Source organism: Hypanus sabinus, chromosome 8 (genome assembly GCF_030144855.1).
Source record: "Hypanus sabinus isolate sHypSab1 chromosome 8, sHypSab1.hap1, whole genome shotgun sequence".
In the NCBI taxonomy this organism is placed as follows: Eukaryota; Metazoa; Chordata; class Chondrichthyes; order Myliobatiformes; family Dasyatidae; genus Hypanus; species Hypanus sabinus.
In genome coordinates this window covers 141,358,797-141,386,158 of record NC_082713.1, presented here as the reverse complement: position 1 = coordinate 141,386,158, position 27,362 = coordinate 141,358,797, and the positions used below count along the sequence as shown (strand labels likewise).

Genomic DNA, 27,362 nt, shown 5'->3' with positions numbered 1-27,362 from the left:
ACACATTTATTTAACTCTTAAAAAAACTTCTGCGGTAATTGTATTGGTAGTGTTTGGAATAAGTATTGTAATCCAGGGAATATATTCATTTTTACAGCATTTACTCTGCCTACTAATGTTATTGGTAACGTCATCCATTTATCAAGATCTTCTTGAATTTTTTTCAATAATGGTAAATAATTTAATTTATATAAGCTCTTTATATCATTATCAACTCTTATACCTAAATATTTTATATCATGTATCGGCCATCTAAATTGAGTTATTAGTCAACATTAACTATAATCTCCTTTAGTAAGGGGTAGAATTTCACTTTTATCCAAATTTATTTTGTAGCCTGATATTTTCCCATATTCTTCCAATCTAGAAGATAATTTACGCAGCAAATACAATGGGTTTGTTAAATAAAGCAAAACATAATCAGCAAATAAATTAATCTTATATTCCTCCTGGTTAACTCTGAAACCAATAATATCTCGGTCCGTTCCAATTAATTCAGCTAATGGTTCTATCGCCAACACAAATAAAGCAGGTGATAATGGACAACCTTGTTTAGTTGACTTTGTTAACTGAAATGATGTTGAAATTTGACCATTTGTCACTACTTTAGCTTTGGGATTAGTATTTAAGGTTTTAATGCATTTTATAAAAGATGCTCCTAATCCATATTTTTCCAATACCTTAAATAAGAAATCCCATTCCAATCTATCAAATGCTTTTTCTGCATCTAAGGCAACTGCCACACTCATTTCCTCCCTCTTTTGTGCCAAATGAATTATGCTAAGTAACCGAGTTACATTATCTGCTGATTGTCTATTTTTAATAAATCCTGTTTGATCCATATGTATTAAATAGGTCTATATGATGTTGGCTTTAAAAGATCTCTATCTTTTTTTGGCAATACTATTAAAATAGCTGTTGAAAAAGATTCTGGAAGTTTATGCGTTCTTTCCGCTTGGTATACTAACTCCATAAAAGGAGGAATTAGTAAATATTTAAACTTTTTATAAAATTCGGGTGGAAAACCATCTTCTCCTGGGGATTTATTACTCTGAAGTGATCCTAGAGCTTCTTCGACCTCTTTTAATGTAAAAGGCATATCTAATCCCTTCTGTTTTTCCAAATTCAATTTTGGAAGAGTTATTTGTGATAAAAACCTTTCTATCTCAACATTATCATTTTGTGATTCTGATTGATACAGTTCAGAATAAAAATTCTTAAAAGTTTCATTAATTTCTAAAGGTTTATAAGTAATTTTATTTACACTTGTTCTAAATGCATTTATCGTTTTGGAAATCTGGTCTGTTTTTAACTGCCAAGCAAGAATCTTGTGTGATCTTTCACCTAGTTCGTAATATCTCTGTTTACTTCTCATAACTGCTTTTTCTGTTCGGTATGTCTGAAGTATATTGTAACTTCTTGTTAACAAGTTGTCTTCATTTTTCTTCTGTCATATATCTTTTGAGATTCTTTTTCTAATTTTGTAATCTCTTTTTCCAATTGATCTATTTCTGCCATATATTCCTTCTTAATTTTAGAAGTATAACATTATCTGACCTCTCAAATATGCCTTCATTGCTTCCCATACTATAAATTTATCATCAACTGAATGTAAATTTGTATCTAAAAAAAACTGAATCTGCTTTTTCATGAAATCACAAAAATCTTGATGTTTTAATAATATTGAATTAAATCTCCATCTGTAAATCGATTCCTCTTTATCCATCATTATCATTGTCATTGTCAAGGGGGAATGATCTGACAATATTCTTGCTTTATATTCCATATTTTTCACTCTGTCTTGAATATTCATTGATAATCTCCTCAAAGGCTAACTTTGAGGAGATGCGAAGGATTTAGAGAGAGTGGATTGGGTCAAGTTGTTTTATGGGAAGGATGTAATAGAGAAATGGAGGTCATTTAAGGGTGAAATTATGAGGGTACAGAATCTATATGTTCCTGTTAGGTTGAAAGGAAAGGTTAAAGGTTTGAAAGCACCATGGTTTTCAAGGGATATTAGAAACTTGGTTCGGAAAAAGAGGGATGTCTACAATAGATATAGGCAGCATGGAGTAAAGGAATTGCTCGAGGAGTATAAAGAATGTAAAAGGAATCTTAAGAAAGAGATTAGAAAAGCTAAAAGAAGATACGAGGTTGGTTTGGCAAATAAGGTGAAAGTAAATCCGAAAGGTTTCTACAGTTATATTAAAAGCAAGAGGATAGTGAGGGATAAAATTGGTCCCTTAGAGAATCAAGGTGGTCAGCTATGTGTGAAGCTGAGGGAGATGGGAGAGATTTTGAATGATTTCTTCTCTTCGGTATTCACTAAGGAGAAGGATATTAAATTGTGTTGGTGTGGGAAACAAGTAAGGAAGTTATGGAATGTGCATCTTATCGCCCTATATCACTATTAAATGTAGACTCTAAGATTCTTACAAAAATTTTAGCTATTAGGTTAGAAAAGGTACTATCACAGATTATTTCAGAAGACCAAACTGGTTTTATTAGGAATCGGTATTACTTTTTTAATGTTAGAAAATTGATTAATATAATTTATACTTCATCACCCACAATCCCAGAATGTGTTATTTCATTAGATGCTGAAAAAGCTTGAATGGACATACTTATTTAACGCTTTGAGATATTTTAATTTTAGTCCTAATTTTATATCATGGATCAAACTAATATATTATAAACCTGTTGCTTCTGTTCTTACAAATAATTACAGATCCTCTTTTTTTCAATTATCTCGTGGTACGAGACAAGGTTGTCCCTTAAGTCCTTTATTATTTAATATCGCATTAGAACCTTTAGCCATTGCTATTCGTGAATCTCCTAATATTTTTGGTATTACCTGTAATGAGAAGTTATACAAGTTATCACTTTATGCTGATGACTTGTTGTTATATATTTCTGATCCTGACAGGTCTATTCCCGCTACTTTATCCTTGTTGGCTCAATTTGGTAGTTTTTCTGGTTATAAACTAAACGGATAAGAGTGATTTATTCCCTTTAAATGCGCAAACTTTATTGAATGACAGGATACCATTTAAAGTCGTTACTGATAACTTTATCTATTTAGGTATAAAAATTACCAAGAAATATAAAGATTTATTTAGACTGAATTTTTTACCTATGCTCCATCAAATTCAACAACTTACTACAAGATGGTCTCCCTTATCCTTATCATTAGTTGGTCGGATTAATGCTATTAAAATGATGATTTTACCGAAATTTTTATATTTATTTCAAGCTTTACCAATTTTTATTTCTAAATCTTTTTTTGATAACATTGATTCAAAAATTTCCTCATTTGTGTGGCAAAATAAAAACCCCAGGTTAAGTAAAAGGCAATTACAAAAATCTAAAAAAGATGGTGGTTTAGCTTTACCTAACTTTAGATTTTACTATTGTAACTTATTCGTAACTTAATATATTGGAAATTAGATTTGGATTCACCATTGTGCCCACAGTGGGTAAATTTAGAATGCAATGAGGCACAGGGATATTCTCTATTCTCCGTTCTTGGTTCTTCTCTTCCTGCTGATTTAGTTAAATTCAATAAACAGATATCCAACCCTGTTGTCAAACATACATTACGAATTTGGTTTCAATTTCGTAAGTTTTTTACTCTGAAAAACTTTGTTCTTGATAGCCCTATTTTACTTAATTTTTTTTTCAAACCTTCTTTGACAGATCAAGCTTTTAGCATATGGAAAAGGAAAGGTATAAAATGTTTTCGTGATCTTTTTTTTGAAGGTAGTTTGATATCTTTCGACCAACTTTCCAACAAATTTAAGTTACCTAAATCTAATTTTTTTAGATATTTACAAATCAGAAATTTTTTACATAAAGTTCTACCATCCTTCCCCAATTCAACTTCAATGGATTTTTCAGATTTGATTTTTACCTTAAATCCTTGTCAGAAGGGATTAGTGGCTTTTATTTATAATATGATTATGAAGATACAACCAGAAATATCAGGTAGAATTAAACAAGAATGGGAAAAAGAACTTCAATATAATATATCAACAGAAAAATGGGAAAAAATTTTACAAATGGTTAATTCTTCTTCTATATGTGCTAAACATGCTTTAATACAATTTAAAATTGTACATAGAGCTCATATGTCGAAAGATAAGCTTGCTTGATTCTATTCTCATATTAACCCTCAATGTGACAGATGTCATTCAGATGTGGCTTCATTGACCCACATGTTTTGGTCATGTCCCACCTTATATAACTATTGGAAGGACATATTTGCTACCATTTCCTCAATTTGGAATATCGATTTACAACCTCATTGTATTACTGCAATTTTTGGTATACCAAATGAGGATGGTAATCAGTTTTCCCCTTCAATTAGACAAATGATTGCTTTTGTTACATTAATGGCCAGAAGGTCTATATTACAAAATTGGAAAGAAGTAAATCCTCCTACCACATTTCAGTGGTTCTCTCAAACTATTTCTTATCTGAGCTTGGAAAAAATTAGAAGCACTATTTTTGACTCATCAATTAAATTTGAAGAAACTTGGGGACCGTTCATTCGACATTTTCATATGAATTAATTTGGCCTCTTCCAGACCTTCTTTCTGTTTATTCTTGTTCTGGTATGGAGTTCCGGAGTTTTTGACACTATCATATACATATAAACTGTTATTATTGCCCATGTCAGTTTAGTTTAGTGGGTTTTTTTCTCAATATATATTTTTTCTTGTATTTTTAATTTTTTTTTTCTTTTGATGATTATTCTTATTTTTTTCATATATAATTATTATAGGCTTGATTGATTAATGTACTTTTTTTCTGTTGATATTTTAATAGGATATTGTTATCTTATTATAATTTCAAGTCTATTGCACATAACCTATTCATTATTATGTTATGTTTTTTTATATGAAACTTAATAAAAAGATTGAAAAAGAAAAGAAATTTAAAAGTGGATAAATCTCCGGGTCCTGACAGGATATTCCCCAGGACCTTGAGGGAAGTTTGTGCAGAGATAGCGGGAGCTCTGACAGAGATCTTTCAGAGGTCATTAGAAACGGGGATTGTGCCGGAGGATTGGCGTATTGCTCATGTGGTTCCATTATTTAAAAAGGGTTCTAGAAGTAAGCCTAGCAATTATAGACCTGTCAGTTTGACATCAGTGGTGGGTAAATTAATGGAAAATATTCTTAGAGATAGTATTTATAATTATCTGGATGGACAGGATCTGATTAGGAGTAGCCAGCATGAATTTGTGCATGGAAGGTCATGTTTGACAAACCTTATTGAATTTTTTGAAGAAGTTACGAGGAATGTTGACGAGGGTAAGGCAGTGGATGTAGTCTATATGGACTACAGCAAGGCCTTTGACAAAGTTCCACATGGAAGGTTAGTTAAGAAGGTTCAGTCGTTAGGTATTAACGCTGGAGTAATAAAATGGATTCAACAGTGGCTAGATGGGAGATGCCAGAGAGTAGTGGTGGATAATTGTTTATCGGGATGGAGGCCGGTGACTAGCGGGGTGCCTCAGGGATCTGTTTTGGGCCCAATGTTGTTTGTAATATACATAAATGATCTGAATGATGGGGTGGTAAATTGGATTAGTAAGTATGCCGATGATACTAAGGTAGGAGGTGTTGTGGATAATGAGGTGGATTTTCAAAGCTTGCAGGGAGATTTATGCCGGTTAGAAGAATGGGCTGAACGTTGGCAGATGGAGTTTAATGCTGAGAAGTGTGAGGTTCTACATTTTGGCAGGAATAATCCAAATAGAACATACAGAGTAAATGGTAGGGCATTGAGGAATGGAGTGGAACAGAGAGATCTAAGAATAACAGTGCATAGTTCCCTGAAGGTGGAGTCTCATGTAGATAGGGTGGTGAAGGCGGCTTTTGGAACGCTGGCCTTTATAAATCAGAGCATTGAGTACAGAAGTTGGGATGTAATGTTAAAATTGTACAAGGCATTGGTAAGGCCAAATTTGGAATATTGTGTACAGTTCTAGTCACCGAATTATAGGAAAGATATCAATAAATTAGAGAGAGTGCAGAGACAATTTACTAGGATGCTACCTGGGTTTCAGCATTTAAGTTACAGAGAAAGGTTGAACAAGTTAGGTCTCTATTCATTGGAGCGTAGAAGGTTGAGGGGGGATTTGATCGAGGTATTTAAAATTTTGAGAGGGATAGATAGAGTTGACGTGAATAGGCTGTTTCCATCGAGAGTAGGGGAGATTCAAACGAGAGGACATGATTTGAGAGTTAGGGGGCAGAAGTTTAAGGGAAACACGAGGGGTTATTTCTTTACTCAGAGAGTGATAGATGTGTGGAATGAGCTTCCTGTAGAAGTAGTAGAGGCCAGTTCAGTTGTGTCATTTAAAGTAAAATTGGAAAGGTATATGGACAGGAAAGGAGTGGAGGGTTATGGGCTGAGTGCGGGTAGGTGGGACTAGGTGAGATTAAGAGTTCGGCACGGACTAGGAGGGCCAAGATGGCCTGTTTCCGTGCTGTGATTGTTATATGGTTAATAGGAAAAAATCTATCCTTGAATAAGTTTTATGTCTATTTGAATAAAATGAGTAATCTCTTTCTTTTGGATTAATTCTTCTCCATATATCAATCAAATTTAAATCTTTCATCAATGATAAAGTTAATTTTGCTACTTTTGATTTTGTAACAACCTTTGTTGATCTATCTAAAACTGAGTCTAGACAAATATTAAAATCTCCACCTATTAATATTTTGTCATGTGCGTCAGCCAAATTCAAAAAGGCCTCTTGTATAAATTTTACATAATTTTCATTTGGTGCATAAATATTCATGAGTTCATAGTTCTGAAAAAAATTGACAATGTACAATTACATATCTCCCCGCAGAATCAATTAATACATTTTGTATTTTAATTGGTAAAGTTTTATTAACCAAAATTGCAACTCCCCTCACCTTTGAATTAAATGAAGCTGCAATAACATTTCTGACCCAATCTCTCTTTAATTTCTGATTTTCTATCTCTGTTAAGTGTGTTTCTTGTAAAAAAGTTATATCTATTTTCATTTTCTTAATGCATGTTAAAATTATTTTTCTTTCCATTAAGCCCATTAACATTAAAACTTAAAAAATACAGTAAATTAGTCATTATTTTTAACAGGGTTACTGCAGTCTATAGTAATACCTAACCTTTCAATTTTCGTAGTACCTTGGGGAATCTTTTTAAAATTCTCCGTGTTGCTATGCGTCTCCTCCCCCCACCCCCCCAATTGTCCAGGCAAAGAAAGAAAGATAAAAGAAAAATAGATTATAAAGCAAAAAATAACAAAATACCCACCTACTAATGTTGTGAATTTTAAAAAGCACAACATTACCCCCCTCCTTTGTACGGGTCATGGCAATCGCCTTGATTACACACATGAATCCTGTAGCAATCGATCCGAAGTTCCCCCAGCTCCCCCGTAACATAAAAAAGTATATATAAGGGAAGAAAAAATAATATCACTACTCTCGATTAATATTTCTCAAATTTTTACCTTTCTCCCCCTTGATCATATAATTAAGAATATATTTAAATATTCTTCTGCCCTTAAACATCCATCAACTCCATTCACTGTCCCTGTCTTCATCTTTAATCTGTTTCACTTTTAAATCTTTAGCTGTGGCTAGTGAATATTTGGGAGTTCTTGTGCAAATTCTTCCGCATTCTGATAATCAGTAAAAAATCTTCTTTTTCCGTCATCCAAAAAAATTATCAGGGTTGCCGGGTGGTACAATATAAATTTATAACCCTTTTCCCATAAAACATTTTTCGCTGGGTTAAATTCCTTCTTTCTCTTCAAAAGGTCATAACTTATATCAGGATAGAAAAGAACTGTTTTCCCTTCTAACATCAATGGCCCGTTGGGCAGCCGCCTTCAGGATCTTTTCTTTATCTTGATAGCTTAAGCATTTTATCAAGATTGATCATGGGTTTTGATCAAATTGAGGTCTTGATCTTAAGGCTCTGTAAGCCCTTTCAATTTCAATTAACTGGGTTCCTTCTTTATTTCCAAAATTTCCGGAATCCATTTTTGAAAAAAAAATTATTGGATCCTCTCCTTCTATACCTTCTTTACGTCCAACAATCTTAATATTACTTCATCTGCTAAAATTTTCAAGTACATCCACTTTTTCCAACAACCGTTTTCTTTCTGATGTCCAGGCAAAAATATTATCTTCCATTTTATTCACTCAATCAATGGTGTCTCACATCATTTCTTCCAAGTTTTTAACTTCCTTGTCCATTTTGTCCTGTCTTTTCATCATTTTAACATAGTCTTCATATTTTTAATATCTTTTTATTGCTTTTAATGCTTTTAATTCATGCATTATTTGCACCAAAGTTTTTTTTAATGTCTCCAATATCACCTCCGACCTTTTCCTGTTCCTCTTTTTTGTTTGTCTCTTCATCTTCATCTGATTTATCCAGAGATTCTGATTCCACCTCATATTCACCTTCACTTTCAGTTCCAATCATAGCTGGGATTTGTAGTTTGCGTTACGCATGTTTGCGCATGCCCATTCCTTCACGCATGCGCAATTCCTGTTGCTCTTTTTTTTTGTTGCAGCAGTTTCCTGTTCTGTATCGCCGGAGGTAAATTGCACTTGAGTCTGAGGCTCTTTCATGGCGACCGGCCTTGATTTTTTTCCAACTTGTGTTGTCTTCAAAGTAGTAGTTTTCTTCTGCTTCTGTTTAGGAGACATATCTTAAGACAATCTGAGTAGTTTATAAGTAATTTTTAAAAAGAATTTACTAACTTTACTTCACTTAAACATTATTTTACTGGTTTTTTTTACGGGAGAGCTGGATTTCCACGTCTCGATCCTACGTCATCACGTGACATCCCCCTATCACTTTGCACTTGCCCAAATTACATTCCATTTGCCCTTCCTTGGCCTATGTTCCCAGTTTACTAAGTTCCTTTGGTATCCTCAGACAACCACCTTCTCTGTCAACTGCAACAATTTTGGCTTTATCTGCTAACTTATTAATCATGTTACCTACATCCATATTTAAATTGTTAATATATAGAACAAACATCAGTGGACCCAGAACACTGAGGCACACCACTGATGATCACAGGGCTTCAGATCTGAAAATCAACCTTCCACTACCACCTTCTGAATCCTTCCACTATATCAATTTTGGATCCAGTTGCCTAGCAAACCTTCGATCCAATGTGATCCAACTTTCTAGACCACCCTACAATGTTGTCTTACACCTTGTCAATACCTACTGCCCCCATCCTCAATCGATACTTGGTCAGGCCCCGGGAATTTATTCACCTTCTTGTGCCTCAAGTTCACCAACAAACCCCCATTCATAGTTTTAATGTTTCAAGATATCGCTCTTCTCTTCCGTCAACTCCCTAGCTTCCATGATCTTCTCCATGGTTAATTAAGTGCTCGTAATTAAAGGTGAGATCAGGGTAATAAGAGATGATACAAGATCCAAGGAGTAGAATGTTGAAACAATCTGGGTGGAGATTAGAAATAGTAAAGGGAAAAATCACTGCTGGGAGTTGTTTATCGGCCACCAAATAATAACATTACAGTGGACAGTGGCACAAGCAATAAATACAGAAATATTTAAGGCATGCAAGAATGGAACACCAGTTACCATGGAAGTCTAACTTACACATAGATTGGGTGAATCAAGTTGGTTAAGGCAGTCTTGAGGAGGACTTCATAGAATGCACCCATGATGGCTTTCTTGAACAGCATGTTACTGAACCTACAAGGGAACGTGCTATCTTAGATCTGGTCCTGTGCGATGAGACAGGTAAAACTGGTGATCTTGTAGTTAGGGATCTTCTTGAAAAAAGTGATCACAGTATGACTAAGTTTCTCATACAAACGGAGGGCGCAATAGTTTGATCTAAAAATCAGTGTATTATGCCTAAACAATGGAGACTGCAATGGGATGAAGGAGGATTTGGCTAGTGTAGATTGGGAACATGGGTTATATGGTAGGACAGTTGAGGAACAGTGGAAGACTTCCAAAGAGATCTTTCATGGTGCTCAACAAAGGTATATTCCAATGAAAAGCAAAGACAGCAAGGGTGGGGAGAGCCAACCCTGGATAACTACCAGTAATAAAAGGCGGCATCAATTTAAAAGCTCATGCATACAAAGTTGCCAAAAGCAGTGGGAAACTGGAAGACTAGGAAAACTTTAAAAAGCAACAAAGAGCCACTAAGCGACCAATAAAGAAAGGGAAGATAGATTATAAAAATAAACCAGCACAAAATATAAAAATGGGTAGTAAAGGTTTTTATAATTATATAGAGCGGAAAGGGTGGCTAAGGTGAACATAGGTCCCTTAGAGGATGAGGAGGACGAATTGATATTGGATTATGAGGAAATGGTAAGGGCTTTGAATGACTATTTAGTGGCTGTCTTCATGGTGAAGGACATACTCAACATGCCAAAGAGAGATGTTACAGATGCAATGGGAGGTGAGAACCTCAATACAAAACCTCATTAAGGAGGGAGTGCTGAGCAAACTTGTGGGCCTGTAGATAGGCAAGTCTCCTGATCCTGATGGAATGCATCCCGGGGAACTGAAAGAAATGGTAGAAGTTATAGTGGAGGCTTTGGTGATGATTTACCAAAAGTCTCTGGACTTTGGGCAGGTCCTGGCAGGTTGGAAGATGGCGAATGTCATGCCTCTGTTCAAAACAGGATGTAGTCAAAAGGCAGGTACAGGTCACCCCTGCTTTTTGAACATTCGCTTTACGACAACTCGCTGTTACGAAAGACCTACATTAGTACCTGTTTTCGTTAACCAAAGAGGATTTTCTCTTTTACAAAAAAAGACACCCGCTTTATACATGTGTTTACCACGAGAAAGACTACAAATACTGTGAAGTCTTGTGCGGGCAGTTGTTTGCGCATGTGTGTACGTGCCAATTTTTTTTTCTCCAAATCGATTTTGGCTTGCTGTCTTCCCGAGTTTGATAACTACACCGTATCTACAATATTTCTACTTTATACAGGGTGTATATTTATCATTATATTCCTGCTTTACTATATGTTAGTGTTATTTTAGGTTTTTATGTGTTATTTGCTTTAATTTGGTAAGTTATTTTTTGGGGGACTGGGAATGCTCAAAAATTTTTCCTTTATAAATTAATGGTAATTGCTTCTTTGATTTACAACATTTCGGCTTACAAACGGTTTCATAGGAACACTACCTTCGGATTGCGGGGGGAACCTGTAACTAGAGGCCAGTTAGTTCAACATCTGTGGTTGGGAAAATGCTTGAACTTATCATTAAAGAAGAAATAGCGAGGCATCTGGAAAGAAATGGGTCCATCAGGCAAACGCAGCATGCATTTGACAAACGTACTGGAGTTCTTCGAGGATATAATGAGCACAGTGGATAAAGGGAACAGATGGACGTTATTTACTTGGATTTCCAGAAGGTGTTCGATAAGGTGCTGCAAAAAAGATTTATCCATAAGATAAGGATACATAGAGTTGGGGGTGATGTATTAGCATAGATAGAGAATTGGTTATCTAATAGAAGGCAGAGAGTGGGATACATGGGTGTTAATCTGGTTGGCAATCAGTGGTGAGCAGTGTGCCACAGGGGTCAGTGCTGGGCCCGAGACTGTTCACAATATAAATTAATAATCTAGAAGTAGGGACCAAGTGTAGCATAGCTAAATTTGTTGACAACACTAAATTGGAAAAGCAAATTGTGCAGAGGATATGGAGAGTCTACAGAGAGATATAGACAGGTTCAGTGAGTGGGTAAGGGTCTGGCAGATGGAGTAAAATGTTGGCAAGTGTGAGGTCATCCATTGTGGAAGGAAAAATGGACAGCAGATTATTATTTAAGTGGTAAAAAATGCAGGATTCTGCTGTGCAGAAGGACTTGGGAGTGCTTGTGCATGAATCACAAAAGGTTGGTTTGGAGGTGCAAAAGCTGATCAAGGTGGCAAACAGAACGTTGGCCTTCTTTGCGAGGGGGTTTGAATTTAAAATGAGGGAGGTTATGCTATAACTGTACAAGGTACTGGTGAGGCCACACCTGGTGTACTGTGGGCAGTTCTGGTCTCCTTACTTGAGGAAAGATATACTGGCTTTGGAGGTGGTGCACTGGTTGATTCCAGAGATGAGGGGTAAGACTGTGAGGAGAGATTGAGTTGCCCCTGGGACAGTACTCGCTGGGATTCAGAAGAATGAGAGGAAATCTTATTAAAACATAAAATTATGAAAGGGGTAGATAAGACTGAGGCAGGAAAGTTTGTTTCCACTGGTAGGTGAGACTAGAACTAGGAAACATAGCCTCAAGATTCGGGGGAGTAGATTTAGGATGGAGATGAGGAGGAACTGCTTTTTCCAGAGGGTGCTGAATCGGTGGAATTCTCTGCCCCATGAAGCAGTGGAGGCTACCTCAGTAAATATATTTCAGATGCGGTTGGATAGATTTTGACATAGTAGGGAAATTAAGGGTTATGGGAAAAGGCAAGTAGATGGAGGCAAGTCCATGGCTAGATCAGCCATGATCTTATTGAATGGCAGAGCAGGCTTGACGGGCCAGATGGCCTACCTTTACTTCTATGTAGATACAGATAAGCAGTATCATTCATAGACCTCACCTGGCTCCTATGGTTCTGTATGTAGACAAGCTCATTGATTCTTAAATGGGACCTATTTTCTCCCCAGTTAATCTTATGTCTCTTTACTTTTTTAACATTCTTTTCCTTCAAGTACTTGTAGATCTTTTAAAACTCACCTTTCAAGGATATTTCATATATGTTTCTTATTCTCTCAATTTCCTCAGGTGTACTCATACAAGTCATATATTTCAAGAGATTCACTTGCTCTCAGCTGCCTATACCTGGTATATGCCTCCTTTTTTGATCAGAGCCTCAATATCCCTCTCAACAAAGTTCCCTACTTTAGTCAGCCTTGCCTTTCACTCGAAAAAGAACCTGTTGGCCCTGGACTCTCCCTTCATTTCAAGGGAACTTGGCAACCCTTGAAAGTTCACATACAGATACAGTAAATCAGAAGAGAAATCAAAATTTATTGCAAAATGATCATAAAACAAGAATAAAGTCATAATGAAAATGCTGAATATAGGCCTTTGTGGAGATCAAATCTAGAAAACTGTATACTCAAATCTCCCTACTCAAGGAAAGGTGTATTTGTGAAGTACAGCGGTGGATCACCAAATTTATTCCTAGATGGGGAAATTATATTATGAGAAAAGATTGAGCAGACTTTGCCCATATTATTTGAATTCAGAAGAATGAGGTGATTTCAATAAAACAAAATTTTGCATATATAGGTTCAAAGATGATTCACCAGGCTGGGGTTGTAAAAACAGGAGTCTCACCACAGGAATCATCCATTCAAAACAAAGTAAGCTTCATCCAGAAGATAGTAAATCATTAGAATTCTGTACCTAGGATTTCTGAAATACTGGGGGTTATTGAATATTAACAGATTTAAAAGTTATGGGGTTAACATACGATGGTGGCACAGAAGTAATATCTGAAGCAAATGATTGAGCAAGCCCAAGGGGCTGAACAATCTACTTTTTTTTTGCTGTAAACTGATGCAAAATATAATATAGGTTTTAAAAATTACTAAAATAAATAACAGGTTGGAACAGAGAAAATATTTTCATTACAGGAATGAACAAGTCAAATCCACAAGTACTGTACATGAAAAAATGCTCACAGTAGCATCACAGGTATGTAGGTACAGACAACACAATGTAAACTATACAATACAGTGAAGAGAGAGAGATGATTGTGCAAAAACACCACAGTGCAAAAAAAAAATGACAGTCAAGTACAAGGTAGTGTAAGAGGTGAACTATTGAGTTCCACTGTTGAGGAAGGGGTTAGGGATGTTCACATTGGTTTAAAAACCTGATGGTTGTAGGAGAGTAGCTGTTCCAAAACTGAGGGTTGAGGATTTCTGTTTTCCATATTTCCTGCCTGACATTAGCAGTGAAACAAGGGCATAACCCAGACAGCAGAGATCCTTGATGATAGATGCAGCTTCCTTGAAGTAGCACCTCCTGTGGTTGCTATCAATGGTTGGGAAGGCCTTGCTTATGATGGACCAGGCTGCATCCATTGCTCAGTGTGACCATTTGCATTCCTATGTGCAGGAAATGCTCTGCTAAACAATGACAACTGGGCATGTGCACAAGTAGAAGCCTTCAGTACAAGACAGACATCAAATTATACTAAATCGTTTAAGGAAGGATTGGAAAACTATGAGGCCAAAAGGAAATGTGAGATTATACTTCTAGACTGAAGGCTCTAATAGAGCACAGTATCAACATGCATTGATTGGGTCATTGGCCAATCTGTACTGTACATCTTATGAAACCCAGGGCACAATTAGACCAGTACAAACAAGGATGTTAATAATTAAATCATAGCACATTCATAAAATACAGTTTATTATTTAAAATAATAATTTTGCATACTTAAATGCTTAAACAATACTCTCACCTAAAAACACAGGTAACAACAGAGACATTTATCAGCACAAACTTGATTCTTATCCAACACTGAATCCCTCCCAAAAATAATACTAGCTTCCCAAAACTTAATCTGGATTAAGGAAGTGTAATTTGTGAGGATCGAATGATAGGTTCACAAGAATCTTTTAGTATTTTCTGCAAATTTACATCTCTCATTTCATTTACACATAGGCAACACTTTATTAATTTCAATGTTAGAAATAAATCTTAGTTCCAATGAAGAGTTTCTGACATGAATGTTAACTGTTACTCTTCTCACAGATGTTGCCTGACCTGTTGAGTATTTCCAGAATGTCATGCTTTTATATTACACTATACAACTTATTTTTATCAATTTCAAAACCAATACAAAATAGTAATTTATTTCTCCTCACAAAAGCAAATAGACATTGTGCATTGCCAATATTATATTTCAACAAAGATGAATCCCACCTGATTTTCATCCTGTAGAACTCGAAATTGCTCTTTCCAAACAGTCATCTTAGCCACTTCATCTTTACGAAGTGCTCGCTCCTTCTTCAGCTCAGGACTCCAAAAGGTTTTGATACTATTCATAGAAGAGCTGAGCTTGCCCTCTTTCATATCAACTTCTTTCCGAAGCATGTCATTCTCACGAAGAACTTCCTTCAACTGCGATTGCAGATCCATAATTGTATTATCCCTTGCCTGCCGTAATGAGTGTGGTACAGTAGATGCTAGGCTCGTTGTTGGTAGGTGATGTTCTCCAAAAGCTATAGTATCACTAGCCACACCACTTGTGGCAATATTTGGGCTGCTTCCCATCGTAGTCATCCTAACACCAAATGGTAAGCGTCCAGAAGCTCTACCCAATGTCATTGTAGACTTGGGGGAATCTACACCAACATGATCATGGTCACTTAAGTACATGGGGCCAGATGTAGCATATGCAGCATTGAGTGATTGGATATTCTCCATGGACAGGGTTTTCCCACCACCGCTACCAGCACTGGTACCAGAATTGCCTCCAGTGCTGTTTGTTCGACGGTGACCCAGGCGCGGTGACCTTGGTAGTCTTGGCGAGCGTCCAGGACTCTGGTTACTTTCTTCTACTTTACTCATCGACCGTGAGCTTCCATGCATTGTTAAAGAAAACTCAAATACTTTCTTGACTGATTAAATAGAATTAGATTCTCTGTTTATCTTTAGATTTACAAGTTGAATAGCTTCAATGCATTCTGTTGAAATGTGACAGGACATCCATGCCAATGAAACTGCATCTATTTTGAAACAAAAAAAAATTAGGAAGTCACTCATACACTTTCACAGCCTTCAAAATCTTTCAAAAAAAAGAGGCAGAATAATGCCATGGTTACTCATAAGCATCCAAAGGTTCCCAAGGAGACAACGGATTATACAGCAGCAGAGAGTTCAAAACAAGCGAGCGTGGGCATTCTGCACACCACAGATTCTGAGGAAACATTGGATTGTGCATAATTAATACCTGGCAAGGGCCAATAAAAAGTTATGTTTAAATGGAGTAGCCATTGTGTGAGTGGGTTAGTGTTAAAAGTGGGAAGCCGAGACATTTGGCAAGGAGAGGCAAAAGCTGTAGGTAGAATTCTTTATTTAATTATTTCTTCCTCCCTTATTGCACAGTTAGACCAGTGGGGATGCCAGGAAAGATAGGGGAATACTCCTTGAGGGATGTGGGAAGACAGGGAAGACAGAGACCTCCAGTGTTCAACGACTTCATCTACAAGTGCAGAGTACCCGTGTGGCTGTAGTACTCAACAGCAGACAACCCATCTCTCCCGGAAGTCTCCCGCTTATTGATAGCGGCTCCGTGATGCCCTCAATTTATATACAGTATGCCAGAAATCGATTTTTTGAAAGCGCGACAGAGAGCGCGGGAGCCATGGCAGAGTATTCCAAAAAACAAAAGTATAAAACATACTTCACCCCAGACTGCACTAAAGTATACCCCTGCCTAATAGGGGTCAAAAATAATGACAGTGTTGATCGCTGCACTGTTTGCAACAGTGATTTTTCTATTGCCCATGATGGGTTAAAATCACTGTTGAGCTGAGTTTAACAGGTGTCATTTGTTCATTAGCATAGCAAACGTTATTTAAACTAGCTAGCTAGCTGCTCAGGAGCAACTCTATTGCAGACAACCCACCTCTCCCGGAAGTTCTGGAAATCTTCTTCAAATTGATGGTGCTACCTCTCTGAAATGAGTTTTTGCAGTGTGGGATGTCTGCAACAGGTATATCGCTCTGGATACTTTTTTTTAAAAAAAGGGGGGGGTGCAAGAGAAAGAATAACCTAATAGAGGAAAGGCAATGTGGTCAGGTCTCTGGCACCAAGTCTGGCTTTGTGCTCAAAAGGGAAAATCTCTCCAAAGGAATTCTGATGGGTGTAATATACAAGCCTCCAAACAGTAGCCAGAATGGGGGTACAAATTACAACAGGAAATACAGTGCCTATGAAAAAGAATATACCCCTCTTGGAAGATTTCATGTTTTATTGTTGTACAACGTTGAATCACAGTGGATTTAATTTGGTTCTTTGACACTGATCAACAGAAAGACTCTTTCGTGAAAACAGATCTCTACAAAGTGATCTAAATTAATTACCAATACAAAACAAAATAATTAATTGCACAAGTATTCACACACCCCCTTCCTTTAATATGGCACATCAAAATTCACTTGTGCAGCCAACTGGTTTTAGAAATCACATTAATTATTTAAATGGAGATTTGTTTTTGGAGACCTATGTTCAGTCAAGGTGTTTCAGTTGATTATAAAATACACTTGTATCTGGAAGGTCCAGCTGCTGATGAGTCAGTATCCTGGAAAAAACTACACCAAGAAGACAAAAGAACACTCCAAGCAACTCCATAAAAAGGTTATCAAAAAGCACAAGTCAAGAGATGGATACAAGAAATTTCCAAGTCACTGAATATCCTTCAGAGTACAATTAAATCAATCTAGAAATGGAAAGAATATGACATAGCTGTAAATTGCCTTGAGTAGGCGGTCCTGAAAATTTGAGTGACTATGCAAGAAGGGGACTAGTGAGGGAAGCCACCAAGAGACCTATGACAATTCTGGAGGAGTTACAAGCTTTAGTGGCTGAGATGAGAGAGGCTGTGCATACAACAATCACAACTTTATGGGAAAGTGGCAAAGAGAAAGCAATTATCGAAAAAAAACTCATGAGGTATTGGCTAGCCTCTGAAGAGATTCTGAAGTCAGTTGGAAGAAGGTTCTATGGTTTGATGAAACCAAGGTTTAGCTTTTTGGCCATCAGACTAAATGCTATGTTTGGCATAAGCCAAACAATGCACGTCATCAGAAACACACTATCCCTACTGTGAAGCATGGTGGTGGCTGCATTATGCTGTGGGGATGCTTCAATGCAGCAGGCCCTGGAAGGTTTGTGAAGGTAGAGGGCAAAATGAATGCAGCAAAATACAGGGAAATCCTGGAGGAAAACCTGATGCAGTCCGCAAGAGAACTGCGACCTGGGAGATTTGTTTTCCAGCAACACAATGACCCCGAGCATAAAGCCAAAGCTACACAGGAATGGTTTAAAAGCAAAGTTAATGTCCTGGAGTGGCCAAGTCAGAGTCCAGACCTCAATCCAATAGAGAATTTCTGGCTGGAGTTGAAAAGGACTGTTCACTTACGATCCCTATGCAATCTGACAGAGCTTGAGCAGTTTTGTAAAGTAAAATGGGGAAAAATTGCAGTGGCCATATCTGCAAAGCTGATAGAGACCTATCCACACAGACTCAAGGCTGTAATTGCTGCCAAAAGTGCATCTACTAAATACTTGCTTGAAGGAAGTGAATACCTATGCAATTAATTATTTTGTGTTTTACATTTGTAATTAATTTAGATCAATTCGTAGAAATCTGTTTTCGCTTTGACACAGAAGAGTCTTTTTCTGTTGATCAGTGTAAAAAAAAAGCCAAATTAAATCCACTGTGATTCAGTGTTGTAAAACAATAAAACATGAAAACTTCCAAGCCTGTGAATACTTTTGACAGGCACATATAAAAGAAATGCAAACAGGGCATTGTTATGAGAGTCGTGAGGGTCTCAATATGCATAGATTCAGAAAATCAGGTTAGTGCTGTATCCCAAGAGAGTAAATTTGTAGAATATCTAACAAATGACTTTTTAGAGCAGCCTATGCTTGAGCCTACTTTGGGGTGGGGGGAGGCAATTCTGGATTAGGTGTCATGTAATGAACCAGATTTGATTAGGGACCTTAACAGTAAAGTTTAAAGGTACGATGCAGTGATCACAACTGTAAAGTATTCATCCTGTAGATTGAGAGGAAGAAGATGAAGCCATATGTTACAGTGGAGTAAAGGGAATTAAAGGGGCGTGAGAGGGGAGCTGGCCAAAGTTGACTGGCAGTGGACGCTAGCAGGGATGACAGGATGACAGCAGAACAGCAATGGCTGGTGTTTCTGGCAGCATGCTAAAGATGAAGTATGCTAAGGGGGGGGGGGGGGATGATAAAACCACAGTTGACAAGAGAAGTCAAAGACAGCATAAAGGAAAAAGTGAGGACATAGAACAAAAGCTTGTGGGAAGTTAGAGGATTGGGAATTTCTTAAAACAAACAGAAGGCACTAAAACAATAAGGAGAGGAAAAAATGAAATATGAAGGTCAGTTAGCAATAATATGAAAAAGTTTTTTTTAATGTAAAAGTAAGATGAGAATGGTTATGCAGATGATGGAAAATGTGCCTGGAGAGGTAGTAATAGGGACAAATAAACAGTAGATGATCTAAACATGTTGCATCAGTATTCACTGTGGAAGAGACTAGCAGTATGTGGGAAGTTCAAGAGTGTCAGGGTTAGTAGTGTGTGTAGTTACTATTACTAAGAAGAAGGTGTTTGGGAACCTGAAACGTTTGAAGGTAGTTACATCAACTGGACCAGATGGACTACATCCCAGGGTTCTGAAAGGAGGTAGCTAAAGAGACTGTGGCGGCATCAGTAATGATCCTTCAAGAATTACTGGATTCTGGCATGGTTCTGGAGGACTGAAAAATTACAAATATCACTCTAACTCTTTCAGAAGTGAGGGAGGCAGAAGAATGGAAACTATAGCCAGTTAGCCTGTCTTCAATAGTTGGGAAAATGTTCAAATCCATTAATAAGGATAAGGTTTTGAAGTACTTGGAGACACCTGATAAAATAGGCCAAAATCAGCATGGTTCCTTAAGGGGAAATGTTGGCTAACAAATCTGTTGGAATTCTTTGAGGAAATGACAGGCAGGACAAAGGAGAGTTAGTGGATGTTATACATTTGGACTTTCAAAAGGGCTTTTGACAGGCTTTCACACATGAGGCTGCTTAACAAGATAGGAGCCCATAATATTATAGGAAAGATACTAACATTGATAAAAGACAAGCTGGCTGACTGACAGAAGGCAAAGAGTACGAATAAAGGGGGTCTTTTCCGGTTATCTGTGGTATTCCACAGGGGTCAGCATGGTACCGCTCATCATGTTATGTCAATGATTTGAATGACAGAATTGATACCCTTGTGGCCAAGTTTGTGGATGAAGTGAAGATAGGTGGAGAAGAACTTAAGACATTGGGAGAATGGGCAAAGTGGCAAATGGAATATCGTGTAGGGAAGTATATTGTCATGCACTTTGGCAGAAGGGATAATGGTGTAGACTATTTGCTTAACAGGGAGAAAATTTGAAAATCAGAGTTGCAAAGGGACTTGGCAAGTCTTATGCAGGATTCCCTAAAGGTTAATTTGCAGGCAGAGTTGGTGAACAGGAAGGAAGATGTAATTTTAGCATCCATTTCACCTGAAGTATGTTTTGTGCCCCTTGTCTACAAAAAGGAGTGCTGAGGAGTTCACAAGAATGATTCTGGGAATGAAAGGTATGAGGTAAGAGGAGCATTTGATGGCACTGACCTGTACTCACTGGAGTTCAGAAGAATGAAGAGGGTTCTCATTGAAACCTATTGAATATTGAAAGGCCTAGATAGAATGGATGTGGAGAGGTTATTTCCTTTAATGGCCGAGTCCAAAACCAGATGCTACAGCCTCAGTAATGAGGGACATCCATTTAGAACAGAGATAAGGGAGGAATTTCTTTAGCCACAGGAGAGTGAATCTGCAGAATTCATTGTGAAAGATGGCTTTGCAGGCCAAGCTTCTCTTTTAGTCATGTCATCATAGATTACAGGGAGCAAGCAAGAGAATGGGGGTTGAGAGGAATAATAGATCAGCCATGATGAAATTACAGAGAAGACTTGATGGGCTGAATGGCCTAATTCTGCTCCTAAATCTTCTGGTCTAAAAACAAATGTTCAAATTTTGGCTAGAGTAGGTATAAATACCTGATTGACTCCAAAAAAATGGAAAATACAATTCTTCCATTTAGAAATATACCTGTTATGCAAGAAAATCCGTATATAGTGTTAGCTGACAAATGAACTTCAAAAATGCTTAGAATCTCTCAGCATTGAAATATCATAGAGGGTGTTATAAAATTAGATAAATAAAGCATTAATCTAATAATTTGGCTTATAAAGTGATTGATATTAAGACCTGAAAACATAGCACTTAATTTAATTTTCCTCAAGTTAGGCATCCCTGAATCTGAGCTCCTTAATCAAGGTGGTTGAACAAAATGAAATTTCAGAAAGTAGAAAAAGACGGCTCTATTTCCCACAGACCAATTGAAGTCTCTTGCGTTTCCACAGACACGCTGCAGAAAAAGATTGAGGAACATGAAACTCCTGAAGACCCTCCGAAAACACTTGCAATTTCTTCACTGGACCATTTTAAAATAGCAAACCATTTTCACTGGTCTGTTTAAAGGTGAAGTGTTTTCCATTGGAAATTAAAGGTTAAAGTTATATTTCAATGAATAACAATGTGATTAAATCCTCAATTTATTGAAACAAAAATAAACTTGACAGCAAGTGCATTGGCTTCTCCAATTACATTTCAACCAAATGACCACTCCCAAAATTAGATAACTTTAAAATGGATCACAGAAGTACAGAGATGAAGGGAAGTAAATTAAATGAAATTCTGATCATATTCTGGTTTTATATAGAGATGGTGCACCAATAACCCCATTCTGATGTTACTTTATTGCCAAATCACTCGCCAAACCATTGTGTGAGAACTGTAATAATTTGTGGAAGGGCAAGAACTAAAAGTTTGGATTACTGGGACATTATGTTTAAATGTAAGTTATTATTAAAATATCAGTAACATTTTGATTAATTGTAAATCTATCATCCAATTGCCAACCTAACTTCATTATCAAATGTCATTTTTCTTCAGCAATTTTAAATTTAAATCTTAATTGTTTTTGACAAAGATTTCAAAATTGTTTCCAAACCCTCTAGATTTAATAAATGAAGGAATAATGAATATATAAAAACTGGAAACATTGTGTGAAAATAGTATGCAGACACAACTTAAGTTTTGCACTTTTTGAAAGGCAAAATGTGCTTCACAATGTTACTGTCGATCAGCATCTAACAAGTTAGTGCCAGAGAAAAGTAAACCAATCTCTTCTTAAATTCATAAAAGGAGCATCCAAACTATCTTCCATCCTTTTGGGATTATATTAATAAATGAAGTGGGAGCTTGTTTTGAAAATTACACTTGACGATTTAACAAAAGAACATCAAATTCTTACTCTGCAAAATCTTTTTTTTTGTATTTTTTTATTGAAGTTCATCAAACATTTCCATAAGATGTATTTCAGACATTGTACATATATATCATATAATCTTATATATCACAAATCTCCATGAAGTATTTATCTGATGTATACACTTATAGAAAAGAGTGGGAAGAAAAAACAAGCTAAAGGAAAGAACTATGTACAAGTAGGGAGTGATCTTTTTTTTTACAATAGATTCATTGATTTGAGAGACTAAAATCAGGCCAAAGAGGCAAATGAACCATTGAGGCTTATGAATCAAATTGTTCCAGCTTATGACTAACAGATGCTGTTATCTTCTCCATTTTGTAAATGTCCATTGTAATTTCCATCCATGTATTTAAAGTTGGGCTCTCCTGTGATAATCATTTCCTAGTAAGAGTCTTTTTACCAGCCACCAACATTAAATATTTATCTATTTTCAACCATTCTTGAGGTATATATCCAAAATATATAGTCTTACTCTCCAAGGGTATTTCACATTTAAAGATGACTTGTAGGGCATTGTGTATCCCCCTCCAATAGTTTTTGATAACAGGGCAGTCCCAAAAAATATGATAATGATTTGTATTTTGATTTCCACAATTTCTCCAGCAAACAGGGAAGTTACTTACTATCATAATGGGATTTCTGAGAGGGTGTATTAAAATATCTTATCAAGTTTTTCCATCCAAACTCCCTCCATTTCTGTGAACTGGTATACTTCCCATTGATATCTCCATATTGTTGTCCATTCTTCCTCAGATATAATTATCCCTCCTTCCTTCTCCCATTTTGTTTTAATGTATGAAGCTTCAAGTGTTTTAAGATTTGACAACCCCTTATACATGCTTGAGATGATTCTACTACCATTATCTGAATTATATGCTTTTTCTAAAGAGCTCTATCAAGCATGTATTTGCCTTGGTTACATTTTTAAGCGTCTTATTAACATACTGTCGCATCTGTAAATACCGATAAAAATCTTGTTTTTCTAAAAAGTGTTTCTCTTTAAGCATTTCAAAACTGAACAGTGTTCCTTCTTTCATTATGTTGCAAAGAACTGTTATTCCTTTAGCTGTCCAGTCCTTAAATCTACCATTCAATTTATTTGGTGTAAAATCCGAGTCACATGAACACCATTTAAGAATTGCAACATCTCCCTCTAGATTATATTCTTTTATAGTAGTTTTCCATATCTTAAGAGTCAATTTCACCCATGGGTTATCAATAGTATTTATGTACCTTTGCAGGTTGTTATCAGCAAAAATTGCTTGTATGGGGATGGGAAGTACCCGCTCCTCAATGTTTTTCCATTGAGCGTCATATGATGGGTTACACCAACATATCACAGCTCTCAACTGTGCTGCAAAATAATCATCTCTAAGAGACGGTAGGCCCCATCCTCCCTTTTCCTTTGCTAACTGCAAAGTTTTGAGACGAACTCTAGGCCTTTTACCTTGCCAAATATACCTCGATAGCATCTTGTTCCACTCATTGAATTGATTTTGATTAATGTCTATTGGTAGGGTCTGAAAGAGATATAACAGTCTGGGCAGTATATTCATTTTAATAGACTCAATCCTTGAACTGAGACTGAAAAAAGGAATCAGGCTCCATCTTGCCACATCTTAATTTTTTTTATATAAAGGCTGATAATTACATTCTGATAATTTTGCCAAATCTTTTGAACATAGAATAGTACGGTACATTACAGGCCCTTCGGACCACAATGTTGTGCTGACCCTCAAACACTGCCTCACATATAACCCCCCACCTTAAATTCCTCCATATACTTGTCTAGTAGTCCCTTAAACTTCACTAGTGTGTCTGCCGCCACCACTGACTCAGGCGGTGCATTCCACGCACCAACCACTGAGTGAAAAACCTTCCTCTAATATCCCCCTTGAACTTCCCTCCCTTAAAGCCATGTCCTCTTGTACTGAGCAGTGGTACCCTGGGGAAGAGGCGCTGGCTGTCCACTCTGTCTATTCCTCTTAATACCTTGTACACCTCTGTCATGTCTCCTCTCATCCTCCTCCTCTCCAAAGAGTTACGCCCTAGCTCCCTTAATCGCGGTTCATAATCCATACTCTCTAAACCAGGCAGCATCCTGGTAAATCTCCTCTGTACCCTTTCCAATTGGCATAATGATGCCCAAATATTTGAATGACTCTGTGTGCCATGCCCAGGGGTATTGACTTTCAATTTCTCTTGGTGGGCTATAGTAATATGAAAGTAATTGGGTTTTATCTATGTTGATCTTGTATCCTGATAATTGACCATATTGTTCAAAGGACTGCATCAAATTAGGTAAAGAGTATGTTGGTTGCCCTAGATAGATCAAAATGTCATCCGCATAACAAGCCAATTTATGCTCTGTCCCTTTAATAGTAATTCCCCTGATATCTTCATTTTGTCTGATGTATTGAGCTAATGGTTCCAGATATAGCGCGAAGAGTAGTGCTGACCATGCACAACCCTGTCTTGTGCCCCTTTCTAGGGTAAGACTATTTGATAAATATCCATTGATTTTAATCCTAGCAGTGGGATTGTCATATAGTGTCTGTATAGTTTTAATAATTATGTCTTGGAAACTGTGGTGAACTACATATACCTGTCTGGACACGCCCCCCTGCTGACCGCTCCTGTGGCTCCTCCCACAGACCCCGGTCGGTATAAAGGCGATTGGAGGCACTGCTCCTCCCTCAGTCTCCAGGATGTTGTGTGATGGTCTCTTGCTGCTGACTGCTGTCTTCCAGCTAATAAAAGCCTATCTCAACTCACGTCTCTGAGAGTTATTGATGGTGCATCAATTTTATAAGCTGGAATTTTTAAAACATGGGAAGTATTTTACGTCCGGAAAAATTGGACATTGATCCTCAAGCCCCAGAAGCAGCTATTGCCTTTGAATTCTGGCTTGCATGCTTCCAGTCATACTTGGAAGAGACTCCCGTGACTGAGCCTGCTATCATGCACCAAATCCTCCTCTCCAAAGTCAGTCCAAAGGTATACCCTCTTATCAGAACCTACCAAGGGGCACTGGACGCCCTCAAAAGACAGTACCTGCAGCCGGTGAACACCATCTACGCAAGACATCACTTAGCGACGTGGCAGCAGTGGGCCGGAGAGTTGAGCGCTGAGTTTGTCTGAGCCCTACAGACACTTGTGCGGGCCTGCAACTGCAGGGGACTGACGGCAGAACAGCAGGTGGAGCTCCTGGTACAAGACGCCTTCTTTACGGAGATCAGGTCAGTGTACGTGCACCAGCGGCTGCTGAAAAACGCCGATCTTACCTTACGCTCAGTGATCGAGCTGGCTGACATGCTGGAGGCTGCTCTGCACAAAGCTGACGCTGTCCAGCTGCTCGATCTCCCGCCGGCCCCGTGGACGCCGCAGACCCCGCCACCCAGCCAATTGACCTCAGCTGCTGCCGCTCATGAGTCCATGAACTCCCCGCAACCTTCCGGCGAAGCGACCACAGCTGCTCCTAGTCGCAAGTCCGCACAGTGTTACTTCTGCGGACTCGAAAAGCACCCCCGAAAACGCTGCCCAGCCTGAGAAGCTACCTGCTCCAGCTGCAGAAAGAAGGGCCATTTTGCCAAGGTCTGTAAGTCTAAGCCATGAGTGGGGTCGAGCAGCGCCGCATGCGAGGCATGGGGGCAGCCATCTTTGTCGGTGCCACCTCGCCCTGCCTCCAATCCACGGGTACCAAGACGGCGATTCAACTCTGGCCTCCGTAACCCTCGACCAAAGCGCCCCACACCAGCTTGCAAGGTCAATGGTGGACATCCTGGTGGAGGGGCACAGGACTAGCTGCCTGTTTGACACGGGCAGCACTGAGAGTTTTATTCACCCGGACACGGTGCAACGCTGCAGACTCGTGACACAGCCGATAAGCCAAAGGGTTACCATGGCTTCTGGGGCGCATTCCACAGGCATCCGGGTGGGTTGTGTAGCGACATTGGTGGTGTAGGGCACAGAATATCAAGACTTTGCACTACTGATCATGCCTCAACTGTGTGCGCCTGTGCTATTGGGGCTGGACTTCAAGAGCCACCTAAAAAGAGTGACTATGGCATATGACGGGCCCCTCCCACCACTCACTGTCAGGAATCCTCAGTTTTGTGGGACTTCATCATATAGCCTGCTACTGACCAGACGCACACACACACACACACACACACACCGACCCGCACATCCCACCCAGCACCATGCCGACAGCTGCGCTACTGACACCACTTGCAGCCTCTCCACCCTCAAGATCCCTCCCCCACTGCTGTTCGCCAACCTGACCCCCAACTGTAAACCTGTGGCAACTAAAAGCAGGAGGTACAGCGCGGGGGACAGGGCCTTCATTCAGTCGGAGGTGCAGCGGCTGCTCAGGGAGAGGATCATTGAGCCAAGCACAAGTCCTTGGAGGGCCAGGTGGTTGTTGTTCGGACCGGGCAGAAAAATAGGATGGTCGTGGACTATAGCCAGACCATCAACAGGTTCACGCAGCTTGATGCGTACCTCCTACCCCGCATCACGGATATGGTCAACCAGATAGCTCAGTACAAGGTGTACTCGACCACAGATCTGATATCCGCTTACCACTAGCTCCCCATCTGCCCAGGGGACCGCCTCTACACTGCCTTCAAGGCAGGCGGCAGACTCTATCACTTCCTGCGAGTCCCCTTCGGTGTCACAAATGGTGTCTCTGTTTTCCAGAGGGAAATGGACCAGATGGTGGACCAGTGCCAGCTGAAGGCCACATTTCCATATCTGGATAACATCACCATCTGCGGACATGACTGGCCGGATCACAACACCAACCTCCAATGATTTTTCCAAGTGGCCAAAGCTCTGAACCTTACCTATAACAGGGACAAGTGTGTGTTCAGAACCACCCAACTCGCTATCCTTGGGTAAGTCATGGAGAACGGGGTCATTGGCCCTGATCCCGACTGAATGTGCCCCCTGTTAGAATTCCCTCTTCCCACCACCCTCAGAGCCCTCAGACAGTGCCTGGGCTTCTTTTCCTATGACGCCCAATGGGTCCCTCACTATGCAGACAAGGCCCACCCCCTGGTCAAGTCCACCACATTTCTCCGCGCGGCCTTCAGCCGCATTAAAGGGGACATTGCCAAAGCAATGAAGCATGCGG

The 27,362-nt window shown here is 38.5% G+C and overlaps 1 protein-coding gene across 6 annotated transcripts in view; it reads right to left on the bottom strand.

The window, feature by feature from the left end:
- LOC132398500 (ELKS/Rab6-interacting/CAST family member 1-like) overlaps nt 1-27,362 on the bottom strand; it is a 734,829-nt gene that overhangs the window by 673,657 nt on the left and 33,810 nt on the right. For 5 of the 6 annotated variants that reach the window (XM_059978062.1, XM_059978065.1, XM_059978064.1 and 2 more), the window contains exon 2: nt 14,971-15,776. The exons of the other annotated variant lie outside the window; for it this stretch is intronic. In XM_059978062.1, coding sequence (XP_059834045.1) covers nt 14,971-15,639 — 669 coding nt within the window. In that variant the 5' untranslated portion in view covers nt 15,640-15,776. The remainder of the gene's footprint in view (nt 1-14,970; nt 15,777-27,362) is intronic. 6 annotated transcript variants of the gene reach the window in all.